General features: G+C 33.7%; 2 protein-coding genes across 3 annotated transcripts in view; one reads left to right on the top strand and one right to left on the bottom strand.

Moving 5' to 3' along the window:
• LOC111159976 (family with sequence similarity 227 member B) overlaps positions 1–14,282 on the top strand; it is a 187,137-nt gene that overhangs the window by 61,743 nt on the left and 111,112 nt on the right. The window lies entirely within an intron of this gene.
• The window catches only part of LOC111159982 (fibroblast growth factor 7), a 51,049-nt gene continuing 39,129 nt past the window's right edge, over positions 2,363–14,282 (bottom strand). The window contains exons 3-4 of one of the 2 annotated variants that reach the window (XM_022522715.1): positions 4,707–4,810; positions 2,363–3,547 (exon numbers count right to left, since the gene is read on the bottom strand). In XM_022522715.1, coding sequence (XP_022378423.1) covers positions 3,353–3,547; positions 4,707–4,810 — 299 coding nt within the window. In that variant the 3' untranslated portion in view covers positions 2,363–3,352. The remainder of the gene's footprint in view (positions 3,548–4,706; positions 4,811–14,282) is intronic. The other variant, XM_022522723.1, reaches the window with a different exon arrangement.

Raw genomic sequence — 14,282 nt, 5'->3', positions numbered from 1 at the left:
CTCGTTCTTTACTTCTACTATTATTGTTATTTCAATAGACAATTTTGAGAGACACTGATTTAGTGCATTTGTGGTTATAGAATTGCTTTTCCTACAGTTGGTCTTGTAGTCCATCTGTATGTTCTTTGTAACTCTAGAGAACCCGAGGAGCAAACTCTAAGAGATAGAAACTAAGAATTTATCTCCAGCATCTCTTCCTTCTTACCATTAGGTCAGTTTATAGCCAACTCAAAGGCTGATAATTTATACTATGGCTTTTTTTTTTAAACAAAAAAAATGTTTTAGTTCACTAACTGCATTGAAAATATCTTTTTATTACTTCTTTTGTTAACAGTTTATATTCTTTCATTTAATTTTTTCCTTCCTTGTTGGAAACCCATGAATTTAACCAATTTTCCCTTTCAAAGAACATTTTCAAAAAGATTACTCCATTTATATGGACATTTTGCTTACTGTTCCCCATTTGTAAATAAAGGGGTACATGTAAGAGTAGAATAGGAACCATGATTAGAAATTGTATCATCTCTTTCCTCCTCTTGAGTCAAATCATCACAGTATAGACTAATTATTGTATATGAACTGAATTGCCAAAACATACATTGCCTTTGCATACAAACATAAATATCATATCTCAATAAAAAAGAAATTGTTTTGAGAGAGAGAGCAAACATGAGGGGGTGGTGGCAGGGGCAAAGGGAGACAGAAAATCTTAAACAGGTTCCACACCCATCATGGAGCCTGATGTGTGGCTCCAATACCAACCCTGAGATCATGACCCAAGCCCAAATCAAGAGATGGACACAACCAACTGACCCACCCAGGCACCCCTCAATAGAAATTTTTTTAAAGAAGGAATCTACTAGCTAATCATCCTAATAATCTAAGGGTATGAAATACATGCTAAGTGACTTAGGCTTTTGTGACCTCTTTGTACCTAACCAGCTACAATGGATGTATCACAATCTCAGTTTCCTGGTCTACAGATGAATACAAGAGACAGTTTTAAGATTCTAGAATTCTAAATGTATGTAACTAGTACTGATTTTATTTTCTGAAATTTGCATGATAAATTTTTTAAAGGGGGGAAGATAAAAAATGAATTAGAAGTGTTTCTAGAAACACTACCAGATTGGATTTACTGCTAAATTTGGTGTGCTTAATTAGCTTTGCTGTGTAATTTGATTGTGTGTGTGTATATATATATATATATATATATATATATATATAGTCTCTGTTCAAATTTTATATCATCATGTTTTGCCCTAACTTTTAAAAATGAAGAAAGATTAGTCTTAGTCTGAATTTTCTTTAGTAGTCAAACATTGAATGAATTCATATAAAAATTGATTATGGTTAGACACTCTGCTAAGCACTAAGGAAACACATAGTTTCTCCTCTACCCTTAATATTTTCACAAGACCTCAGCCATAGAAACCTGATCTAGGAACCTAGGCTAGCAAGGCCTATGAATCAGAGAGCAGTTCAGAATATCAATCATAGCATGTCCCAGAGTATATCTGAGGAAGGGCAGTTCTTTCTAGCTTCCTGCCACTTGGACATATAGGTGAACTGCAAGAAGATCAAATGAATCTGTTGTTCCTGTTGATTTAGCCTTTTTATGTAACTTTTGCCTATAAATGTATTAGTCAATAATATTTATATAAAATAAAGGGACTTGATGAGGAATATTTTGAAATTAAAAGCACAATGATACGCATTCCAATAGTATCTAAATTTAATTTAGATAAATGTTGGCCTCCAATTGGTGAACACATAAAGTGCTACCAAATCTGCCAATCAAAAAATTATGAAGTGGAATTTATCTTTATCTTACAGATAAGCTTATTACCTGTAGCCTCACCTCAAGCTTTCGTGATATTCAGGTCCTCAAATCCCTAATTATATGTTCTATTTTGGGCATTTTGCTCTTGCCACCTATCAGGAAAAGAACTTTCCATGTGGCAATATTTTGAATAGCAGAAATTTCTAGACATTAGAAATTTACTAACTCTAAGTATGCAAATTTTGAAAGTATGGCACTTTTCTACTCATGAACTCAAGTATATTCTAACTTTAAAATCCTTTAAGTTCTTGTATCTGCAGTGATTTTACTTATATGATCCAAACTAATTGACAACAATATGTGGCCAAGTATATTTCACATTTTTGTATTGTTCCCTGTGCAACATCTATTGTAAGAATTGCTGCAGGCTGTCATTTTTGTCTGCCATCCAGGATTTGCTGGCCCACGTGCTACGTACTAGACTTGGTGTTGGTCATGAGGGGGAAGGGTAACTTGCTGTTGAGCCAGACGGTTTTGCTATTTCTTTAGAATTAAAAGCATATGAAACAGATACAGCTTATTAAGGTTTTTTTTTATAAATAACATAAACTTAAATAACAAAACAATAAAGTTCAAATACAGCTTAAAATAGAGTTTAATGCTATAACCACAGAGAAAAAGCATGATTACTTATGGGAAGAACATTATTAAAAGTCATATTCCCAAATATGAATTATACAAAAGATTATGTTACTTGAAAAAAACTTAAAGATTTCTCAATTTTACTTTTAGGGATTATAAGATGTTATTTGGTGCCAAGTGAGATGAAATACAGTATTGTCATCATTATTGCTATTTTATATACAAGATTTTTAAAAACATCCATTAAGCCATTATCCTTTCAGTTTGAGCAGCATTGTCTTGTTAATAGGTATAAGCATTTTCTAATATTTCACTTTTGTAAAACTACCTATTTGATTCCATTCCATACTAGAATTCTTGAGAATATTCTTTCTTTTCTGATTAGAATTTAAGTGGATTATAATTTTTCACTAAAAAAGCTTTCAAATACTGCTCATCTTCCATAGTTTGTATTGGCTTGATTATCTGACAAATCATTCCAGCAGCCTTTAGGTCTGACATATCTTTTATAACATCATCTGCATTATTATTATTATTATAGCAGCCATTTTATAAGCAGATAGGAATATTTAAATAATCATTACCAGATAATCAAATCTAACATACTTTTAAGGGTAAATTAATTTAAGAAAAAACATTACTATTACTAACATCATGATTGTACAACCAGTTTTACAATTTTTTACAACTTTTAGTTACTAAATCTGATTTTTGTGTATATTTTTTCAAATCTTTCTTTAATGCAGTCTCTTAAAATAAACATACATGCGCAAGTCCAGCTTGATCAGTTTTTCAGTAGTTTTCCAGCCTTTCTTGGTTACTTAAAAAAAAAAAAAGAAAGAAAGAAAAGAAAAGAGAAAAAGAAAGAAAACAGTCCACTTAAAGAAATCTCCCTGCTGGAACTGGTTTCTTATATACCATATATGATTATGTTATTGCCATAGGAAGAAAGTGGGCTGTTTTTTGTTCTTTCTTCGTTTTTTTCCCCCTTACAGGAACCCCCTTTTGATTTAAAGCAACAAACATTTCTCCTCCGCTGTGTGTCCATTTAGCTGATGCATATGTGTTGTAATGGTTTTCCAGAATTAATTCTTTGAAGTTGCAATCTTCATTGCATTCTTTCTGTTAAAACAACAAACAACATTATCCAGATTATTTTTAGAGGGACTCAAATAGTAAGCAGTAATATTTAGTAAAATTAAATCATATATGACCTTTTCTTTTTTTGAGTGGACCTACAGCAGTTTGTTAGATATAAATTAGCATTTGCAAAAAAATAGACATCTTAAAATTTTTTAAAAAGATAAAATGACACATATTTAGTTATTCAACAGATTTTCAAATGTCTAACTTTTTGGCCATTGGTTGCTACTAATCTCTAGTGTTAGGAGCTATTTCACTCTAAGTAGCAGCTCTCATATTACCATGCCCAAGTCAGTCATTCCCTAACTGATGAGACTTGATATGATTGGCAGAGCATCTGCCTCCCTCAATCAAAGGACATATTTCACACCTTTCTTCATTTACTACTATACTGCCTCCAATTGTGATAGAAAATTAAGTTTATTTGTTCATTCATCCAACTATTCATTCATTCAGTCAGTCATTCAGTTAAACCCATGATTGTGAGATTGATGTTGATAAACAAATGTCTGAATATTTTTCCCAAGAATTCTCATGTCAGTAATATACAGATTGGGTGAACTTGAACTAAAAAGCTTTAATATTCTCAGAATGAAATTTTATATTTTAAGTATCTAAAATGCACATGGAATTTCAGAGATGGAAGTATCCTGGGAGGTCAGTTAATCCAACTCATTTCACAAATGAAGACATCCAAGCCTGGAGAGATTAAGCAATTTGTCCAATGTCCTGCAAAAACTGTTTTTCTCAATGCTTGAATAGAAAGTGTTTTAATGAAATCATTAAATTATATAATTGGAAAGAAATTAGTTTCACCTTTTCTTTTCAGAAAGGCAAGATGTTTTGTTTGGGGCACCTGGGTAGTTCAGTTGGTTAAAAGTAAAACTCTTGGTTTAGGCTTAGGTCATGATCTCAGGGTCATGGGATCAGGCCCATACTGGGCTCTGTGCTCAGTGTGGAGCCTGTGCTTAGTATTCTCTCTCTCCCACTCCCTCTGCCTCTCCCTTGCCTCCTCTCTCTCTCTTTCTCTTTCTCTTTCTGTCCCTCTCTAAAAAAAAAAAAGAAAGAAAAGAAAAGGCAAAATATTTTGACAAAAATAAGTTCAAAAAATTAAGTCTAAACTATCAATTATCAATACCTTTGCATAGAGTTTTCCTTCCTTATTCATTGCAAGATAATATTCACTTTCCACCCCTTTGATTGCCACAATTCCAACTGCCACTGTCCTGATTTCCATGATATCTGCAAGAGATCACAGAAAGATAAGTCAGTTATTCACTCAGCTTTACAGATTATCCAAGAATGACCATTTGTTCTTATCCTTTTTTCAGTTAGAAGTTATTAAAATTATGAATCTGATTATTAACTCAGACTGAAGCCACCTACCCATAACACACAAATACCAGAGTAGTCCTTATTAAATATGGAAGTGCAAACTATTGATTTTTTTTAATAGAAAAAAGATACCTGGATTCAAAGAAATAGTAAATATTTAAATTTAGCTTTTCCTTCCCTAGAATTACATTTCTAATTTACTATAATAATCATCATGATAACAGCTAATGTTTATTGATCTTATACCACATTCTCAGAATTATTCCAAGGATTCTATATATTAACTCACCTTCTTATCACCAAGGCTATGAAATGAGTACTCTAGTTATTCCAGTTTTATAGATCAAGAGGTCCACACATAGAGAAGTTTAATTTGCCCAAATTCTCTCAACTGGTAAATGGCAGAAGTGAAATTTGAACCCAGACATCTGGCTCTTAATCATTATATAATACTATGAAAGTATATAATAAGCTAACATCTTTACTTTTCTCTTAAACTTTATGTTAAAAATCATTGCTAACAGAAAATCTCTTGAATTTACTGAAATTGAATAAAATTCATTTAAAGCAATTTTAAATGATGGTAATAGAACCTACTGCCTTGAAGACATGAAAAGACATTTCTGCAAAGAAGACATCCAGATGGCCAACAGACACATGAAAAAGTGCTCCATATCACTCGGCATCAGGGAAATACAAATCAAAACCACAATAAGATATCACCTCACACCAGTCAGAATGGCTAAAATTAACAAGTCAGGAAATGACAGATGCTGGCGAGGATGCAGAGAAAGGGAAACCCTCCTACACTGTTGGTGGGAGTGCAAGCTGGTGCAACCACTCTGGAAAACAGCATGGAGGTTCCTCAAAATGTTGAAAATAGAACTACCCTATGACCCAGCAATTGCACTGCTGGGTATTTACCCTAAAGATACAAACGTAGTGATCCGAAGGGGCACGTGCACCCGAATGTTTATAGCAGCAATGTCTACAATAGCCAAACTATGGAAAGAACCTAGATGTCCATCAACAGATGACTGGATAAAGAAGAGGTGGTATATATACACAATGGAATACTATGCAGCCATCAAAAGAAATGAAATCTTGCCATTTGCGATGACGTGGATGGAACTAGAGGGTATCATGCTTAGCGAAATAAGTCAATCGGCGAAAGACAACTCTCATATGATCTCCCTGATATGAGGGAGAGGAGATGCAACATGGGGGGTTAAGGGGGTAGGAGAAGAGTAAATGAAACAAGATAGGATTGGGAGGGAGACAAACCATAAGTGACTCTTAATCTCACAAAACAAACTGAGGGTTGATGGGGGGAGGGGGGGTTGGGAGAGGGGGGGTGGGATTATGGACATTGGGGAGGGTATGTGCTATGGTGAGTGCTGTGAAGTGTGTAAGCCTGGCGATTCACAGACCTGTACCCCTGGGGATAAAAATATATGTTTATAAAAAATAAAAAATAAGTAAAAAAATAGAACCTACTGCCTTAAAAAAGATTAAATATTTTAAACTGATATTGAGTTTTCTGATATATGAAAAGACAATTTAAAACCAAATTATGGGGGTACCTATGTGGCTCAGTCAGTTAGGCATCCAACTCTTGGTTTCAGCTCAGGTCATGATTTCATGGGTCACGTGATAGAACCCCAGGGTGGGGCTCCACACTCAGCATAGAATCTGCTTGAGAATCTCTCTCTCCACCCCTCCCCCACTGCTCTGCATGTGCTGTGTCTCTCTCTCAAATAAACAAAATCTTTAAAAAAATAAATAAAATAAAACCAAATTATGAATCCTGCTCATATGATATTGTATAACTTTATACCTTTCTAATTTTTAATATTTGTTGAAATTGTTTTTATAAAACGTGGTTACCATAAGAATACTAACCTGTTATTTATAACCTATTATCATTTATTATGTATCTTTTCCTTAAGTGCTATATTTTAGTGACTCACATAAATACAGTCAAATCTCAAGAAATTTTTAAAAACATTTAAAATTATTTAAAACATTTAAATGTAGGAATTAAAAGTTTAGTGAACCTTTTAAAATAACTGCTATTAATTATACTTTCAACATGAAGGTGCAGCCATGAGACATTCTCTTTTCTGTGCCTGACATAATGCAAAAAAAAATTCCAAGTGAAAATTATCTGCATAAAATCAAATCTCCAAAAGCTGTTTTCCAAAATATTTACTGAATTAAAGGAAAATCTGATTTTTTTATTCCATGGTTTTGCTTCATCCTCTTATTTATTCTTTTTGCTTTAGTTTTCCTATCTGGAGAATAAAATTGAAACCCACTTCATCAGGATTAATATAACCTGCTAATTTTTGTCATCTGTTTCACATATATGGGGCATATAGAGGCCCTTTTCCCAGTATACTATGCTTAGCACTAGCCAGAGGTCATCCAGTTGAGAGTTCTAGAGCTGCTCATAAAAACTGAGGTCTATGAAGGAAATGCAAAAAAATGAATATTAATCTTTTTAAGTATTTATGAAGTATTGTCAGAATGTATAGAACCCTAGTGTAATTTGAGGACACAAATTAAGGAAAATGGCTCTAATTTCTGAACTTCAGAAATTAATATCAAGTATAAATAGCAAACATATCTTAATTAAAAGGAAAGAAAACCTTTGATTCTGTTTGTATTTGAAGAATGTGGAGCATTAAAATTAATTTTAATCATGAAAATATTTTATATTCAATTCTAATAAATTATGAATGATTTATGATTATTTTATTTCATTCTAAATTTTCAGACCAACAAATCATTTGGTTTTAAATAAAGCACAATTTCTACTCCCTTTCTTTTTTTTTTTAAATAAAGATTTTTATTTATTTATTTGACAGAGAGAGATCACAAGTAGTCAGAGAGGCAGGCAGAGAGAGAGGAAGGGAAGCAGGCTCCCTGCTGAGCAGAGAGCCCGATGCGGGGCTCGATCCCAGGACCCTGGGCTCGATCCCAGGACCCTGGGACCATGACCTGAGCTGAAGGCAGAGGCTTAATCCACTGAGCTACCCAGGCGCCCCTCTATTCCCTTTCTTATAATCAGGATAGGACTCAAGATGTAAACAATGACTTATGGATCGAATTATTAGGTGTCATTAAAAATTCAATAAACTATTTCATTAAATACCCCCAATTTTACTAAAAGGTAGATGAAAAGTAGTCAAAGACCTCATAACAACTACTGGCATCAATGAATAAAATAATCTTAATTCTCAAGATTTCGGTCACAACTAAGCTATGCCTTTATAAGTAGTTGATAATAACAATAATATGATTGAGAAGCTATTGGATAAAATATATTACCATTATCTCTCAATATTTTATGACCCTAGGAAGTTATAATAATAAGGAGATTCAAAATGAAAAACAATGAGAAGGAAAGAGAACCGAGAAACTATCTGTCCACGTGAAACCAAAGAATTCTCACTTGCGCAGTACATTCATAGAGTTCAGTGGTTCCACTTTTATCAACAGGGGAAGGTAATAAGTGTAAATAATAATTATGCTTCAATATGTGTCTTAATATCATTCTCGCTAGTAAAATTTAAGCCCTGCATACAATCATAATCAGACCAGAGCATTCTGACTTGCTACATCTTTTGAAGATCTCAGTCTTGTGATCAGGGTGCGGTAATGATGAAATTCCAGGATGTAATTTTAGACAGTAGATTAAAGAGGGAAGCAGTGGCAGAGGAGCACATGTGAGGATGCTTCAGGTGACACCTACGGATATTCTCCTTTAACACTGGGTGTTCCCAGTGTTCAGAGTGTTCAATGCAAATATTAAATATTTAAAAAGTAAAATACATTATTACCATATTTGTAGAAGTCTGATACATTCTGAAATGCTGTGATACTATGCAAAATTATTTTTTATTGTTAACAAACAGTTTTGTCAATCCTACACATCTAGCTAGAATTTCATTGTAGATTTAGATCACACAGTGGTTTGCATATGCCAAATTTAGGAACAAGGTATAGAAAGCTGCTCTCACTTTTAACTCAGTATCTTCATAAAAGTCAACCACATTATTAGTCTCACCCCAGTAAAAATAGCATCTTCTTAACTTTTCTTCAGTACTCATTCTCAAAATTAGCCAGCTTTAAAGTGATACTTGACTTTTCCAGCCCCTATCCTGATGCCTTAGCCTCAACATCATTGGGCCTACAAGTTGAGGAAATAGACATAGCAAAAGGAATGAGTAAATGGGATAGAAATAATTTTAAACATTGCTGTCAAGTATATTAAGTATCTGTGTTCTATCATATTTGCTAAAGGAAGCTTTGTTTGATATTAAGGTGGTTCATTCCAGTATTATGCTCCACTTCCTAAAATATTAACAAAATAGAGAGGCAGGGATAAGGGGATCAGCCAGAAAGTTAAAAGAAATGCTTCCCGGAACTCAGTAGCTTGCCGGGAAAAAATCCTGGATATAAGGACACCAAGGGAACTATTTGGAGTGATGTGGGCATATTTGTTTTGTTTGTCCTACTGTCTGAATAGTCACCAATCATGTGTAATATAAATATAAATTGTTTTTCTTGGCTAGATGTGAAAGTGAAAAAGCTTGAAATAGTCTTTTCTATGATACAGCTTATTAGAGAAGAGAAGCATTTTTAGAGGGGATTTAAAAAAAGAAAACACTAATTCAGAAGAGAAGCCAGTAAGAAAAAAAAAAAAAATCTCAAGGGTCTAGGGAATCCAAGCTATCATTAAGAATATAGCAAAAGGAATAAAGTTGGTTAAGTTGTGTTTGAAAAAAAAAAAAAAAGAATATAGCAAAAGGAATAAATTGGCTGAAAGAGAAAGAAAACATAACTGCAGAGTGTGGAGCATAGTTAAGTGGCAATAAACTATTTTCTTTAGAAATGAATAGTTATGCTATTCTAACCAACAATACCGAGTCTGGCTGTTCAGAAGCATTGGCAACACTATCTCATTTTTTATGTTATAAGGAGAAAAGCTAGTGAAAATTAGGTTGTTCCCTGACAGGTTGTTGCAGTCCAGAACAGGTTTGAGATAGCTTCCTAGAGAGCTGGATATTCCTGATGTGTATATCAAGACACAAAGAGGGGTTGGGGCAGATTCATCAAGCTGAATGAATGCTGGCCTGTGCGGGAATGAATGGCCACACCAGAAGAGATGGTAGATCTCTAGCAACACAGCAGTTTTGAGTAGGAAAATGAAAGACATGAGAGCACAGATGTTGTTTTCATTTCTTCTTCTACTTTAATCTCATGAGTTTATGTCTTATATTTGTCTTATATAAGGCAATAGATACACTGTAGACCAAAAAATCATGTACAGTAAGTTTGGTAGCTAACTTAATACCTGTAAGCTATATATTTTCATATTTTATTTTCTGAGCAACTCCCTGGTTTTTGGTATGGAGGGTAGGATTTCATAAGCTTACCATAGTTCATTCTTCTACAGATCCTTGTGAATCTATAAAAACCTCACTTCCCACTCTGTACTTGAACAAAAGTCATTATTGTGTTTTCTGGAGTAAGAGAGGGCACAGCACATAGGACAAAGCAGATTAGAAAGTCAGTGTTGGTAGGATACCAATTCTGCCAAATTACTAAATACATTACCAAGCAATCTACCTTTAAATCTGTTAATTTCATTGTGAAAGATATTTTTAAGGTACATCAAACAATTAAAAATATTACCCATTCAGGAACCTTGCTATTTGCAAGTCATCTTCATCCCAGGTAGAGGTAGAACCTTTAAAGACTGAGCATCTTTTCATATGTTTATTTGCCACTTGCATATCTACTTTGGTAAGATATCTATCTGTTCATATATTTTGCCCACTTTTTAATTGGATTGTTAAAAAATGAAAGATTTTTAAAATATTCTTAATCCCAATATGTGGAGAGATAAGATTAACAATGTTCTTCACTTGGGGCACCTGGGCAGCTCAGTCAGTTGAGCAGCTGACTCCTGATTTCAGATCAGGTCATGATCTAAGGGTCCTGGGATGGAGCCTGGGTCATGCTCCGTGCTCAGTGGAGAGTCTACTTGAGGATTCGCTCCCTCTCCATCTGCCCCTCTCCCCATTCACATGTTCTTGCTCTCTCTCTCTCTCTCTCTCTCTCTCCCTCTCTCAAATAAATAAATCTTTGAAACAAACAAACAAACAAAAACCCTCAAATGTTCTTCACTTACTTAGTATCAGAATGGTGGGACAAATATGAATCTACTGTTGTAACTGGACCTGAATGGGAGGATGTCCACATGTAATCAACAATACTCTATCATTCAACAATTACATTTTGTGGATAGTTGGTCCATAAAAGAAAGCTAGCAAACATTACAGGTTTTATTTCCTAATTATGACTGAGCTTGAGAGATACCCTAAACCTGTATATCATATTCTCCTTTTCATGTAATAGAAAATATAATATTGATTGAAGGCAAGAATAGCAGGAGTAAAAGGGACTTGAAGGAAAGGAAAACACTGACTTCATACAATTTTACAGTAGTAAGATCTTTGAAAACTACTCCATATGTCCTTTAATAGATAAATTTACTCAGTTTTAAAGGTATTGCAAATACATTGAATCAGTGAATTTCTTCATCATTCTTTATTGTGTTAGTACAAATTTAACCTCATTGGATTCTGATGCAAGGTAAATTATTTCCCCTGGATCTTCCTTTAATGAACATGAAGAGTTATTTATCAGTTACAGTGCTCCAAGAGGACAGGACTTATCTCTAAATTGAGCCTAGCAAGGAATTGGCTCACAGTGAAGATTTGTTGAATGTTTCATCATGAATGTATCAGCATCACATCTTTCATATGCTCGTAAGCAACTGTTAAAATTTCCCTAGCCTCCTCTTCAGGCCTGTATTTGCCATTTAATTTTAAGAGTATCTCTGGAAAAAGTAGCAGTTTTGTGTATAGACAGATAGTACTCAGTGAAATAAATGACATATTTACCCTTACCTGAGAAAGGATTCTTTAAAGAAAGTATGTTTGAAACCAGAATAATAAACGTTTCACTTTGACCATTGTTGATAAATTGCTTACAAAGACAATGAATGCTCAGTACTATTTTGAATTTGTTTTGGTCATAAATTTCTTATTAAGATAGTTTATGGACACTTTGTTTTCTTGTAAACAGCTTCTATCATGAACTAAGTTTTATCAAAATGTCAAAATTATGTAAGATATATTACTTAATAAGATCTTGTGGCTGCCTGTATCTTATTTTGAGTTGCCCACCTAGAATGTAAATAGGTGACCTTTAGCAGTATATGCATATTATTCAAAATTGACTTCTTCAAACATTATAGGGAAAGAGACAAACACCAAATTATCTTAGGTTGAAATAAGTTTGTTCCATCACTTCAACAGAGTGATTGCTTAACATGGAAGACAAATCTCTTTTTTTCAGGCTAGTGTTGGATTAGAATCATTAGGTGGATATTCCATGCACATGCTGACTTTGCTGCCTGGAGGCAATGATTCAATGTTTGAATTGGGAAAGAAATGAGTTCACTTGCCTCACATTTCTTTATTATCTTTCACTCAGAGTAGATGACACAAAGGACTTTGTGGAGATAGAGACCTCCAGTAGGTCCAAGTTCTCTTACTTTTCCCATGAACCCTAGAACCTACTATTGTAGGATAACACAATTAATATATTTGGTTGATAACACTAATCTTATCTTTGGATCACCTACCCTAAAAAAGCATGCTCTGTAACTGTTAAATAACAGATCTAAAACAGAACCTTGGAATACACTAAAAGAAATTAGAAGACTAATGAAATCAAAGCCAGCAAGAAAGAAACACAACTAGATAAATTATTACAGAAACCCAGGAAGCATAATTCCCATCAAACCAGCATGAAACTCAAAACAGTTATACATGATTGCACAATTGCTGGTATCGAATATAACTGAAATGTCCTGCATAAGAGAATTGATTCCACACCATCATTATCTTGGGGGAGGGAGGGGATAAATCAATTATAGTTCTTATCAATCCTCTATTCTGTAATGATGTAAAAAAAACACTTAAGTGATTTGTCAGGTTAAGTAAAGAGTCATGTCGTTCATTTAGAGATTTACTCCAAAAACAAAGCATTTAGAAATCTTTAGAAAGTACATTAGTGTGTGGTACAGTGATGGCAATGTTTTCTTTTGAAAGAATTTAAGTTGCAACAGTTTATTTCAGCAGGGTTAGAACCATGCCAGAATTAGAAACAAACTATTCAGTTGTGCAACAAATAGGATGATTCCAGTGGCATATTACTAAAATATGTAATGGGAACAACATTGAACTGTATTGAACAGAATTATATTTCTATGCCAATCTCCTGACCTTTTCCTTATCATTTATGACCTCTTTGGAACAAAAGGGGGCCAGTTTTCTCCCTGAATGAGACAAAAGAAATACTCTTTTTTTTGCCCTGTAATCCCTGTAAGTTCTAAATTACTATTCAGAAAGAATTTTTTATCTGATCATGTAGAACAATTACATCTGCTAAATACAACACTTTTACTACACTCTAAAAATGGCTCCAAAATTATCACAAGAGGTGCAGATGATATAATCCCAGAATATGTGAGAAAAATATCTCTTACTACCCCCTAGAAAATCTCTCCCATTTTCTAGCTTTTCCCAAAATCTAAAGTATCTTCAGTAGGAAAGCAGAATTTTCATTACATAGGATTACAGATAGGGTTCAAAATACAAATATACCTGGAATATAGTCTTTCCTCTTTCCCTCTTTAACTTGTATTTAAATGTTTTGCCACCCAGACAATAAAATAATTTTGAACACTTTGGTTTCAGATCTTGCTGGTAATCAGCTTTGAAAAATTAAAGCAAAATTTAAAGCCATTTTGGCCATTGGTTTTCTTAAGAGTTTTTAGGTACACATTCTTTGCTACCAGTCTAAACAGTGCATTCTAATTTAGAGTAGTTATATTTCTCACAGAAATTAAAGTGAAAGAAAAAAAGGAAGAAATAAAACATCTGAGTTTACAGAGGAACATATTTAAAATGTTAAAAAGAAGATCCAGACACTCCAAACTCTTACTAGAAACTCCCAGTTGCCCTTTCTATATTCTCTATATTCTATATATTACCAAATATGTATCTACCACTTCTTTTCTGTTCCCATTGCCATCACGTTAGGCCAGGTCTTATTATTTGTACCTCATCTACTATTTCAGTTTCTTGCCTAGACTCTTGCCTCCAGGGAACACATTATAAAAGTTACTGTTCTGCTCCAAAACTTTCAATGGTACACACTATTAAAAAGCAAACCAAATTAAAACCTCTTGTACTTGGAATTCAGAACCCTACAAAATCTGGTCCAGTCTACTTTT

The sequence above is a fragment of the Enhydra lutris genome, unplaced genomic scaffold (genome assembly GCF_002288905.1).
Source record: "Enhydra lutris kenyoni isolate GAN:26980312 unplaced genomic scaffold, ASM228890v2 scaffoldscaffold4, whole genome shotgun sequence".
In the NCBI taxonomy this organism is placed as follows: Eukaryota; Metazoa; Chordata; class Mammalia; order Carnivora; family Mustelidae; genus Enhydra; species Enhydra lutris.
Note: the sequence above shows the minus strand (reverse complement) of the source record. Positions and strands in the feature narration are given on the sequence as shown.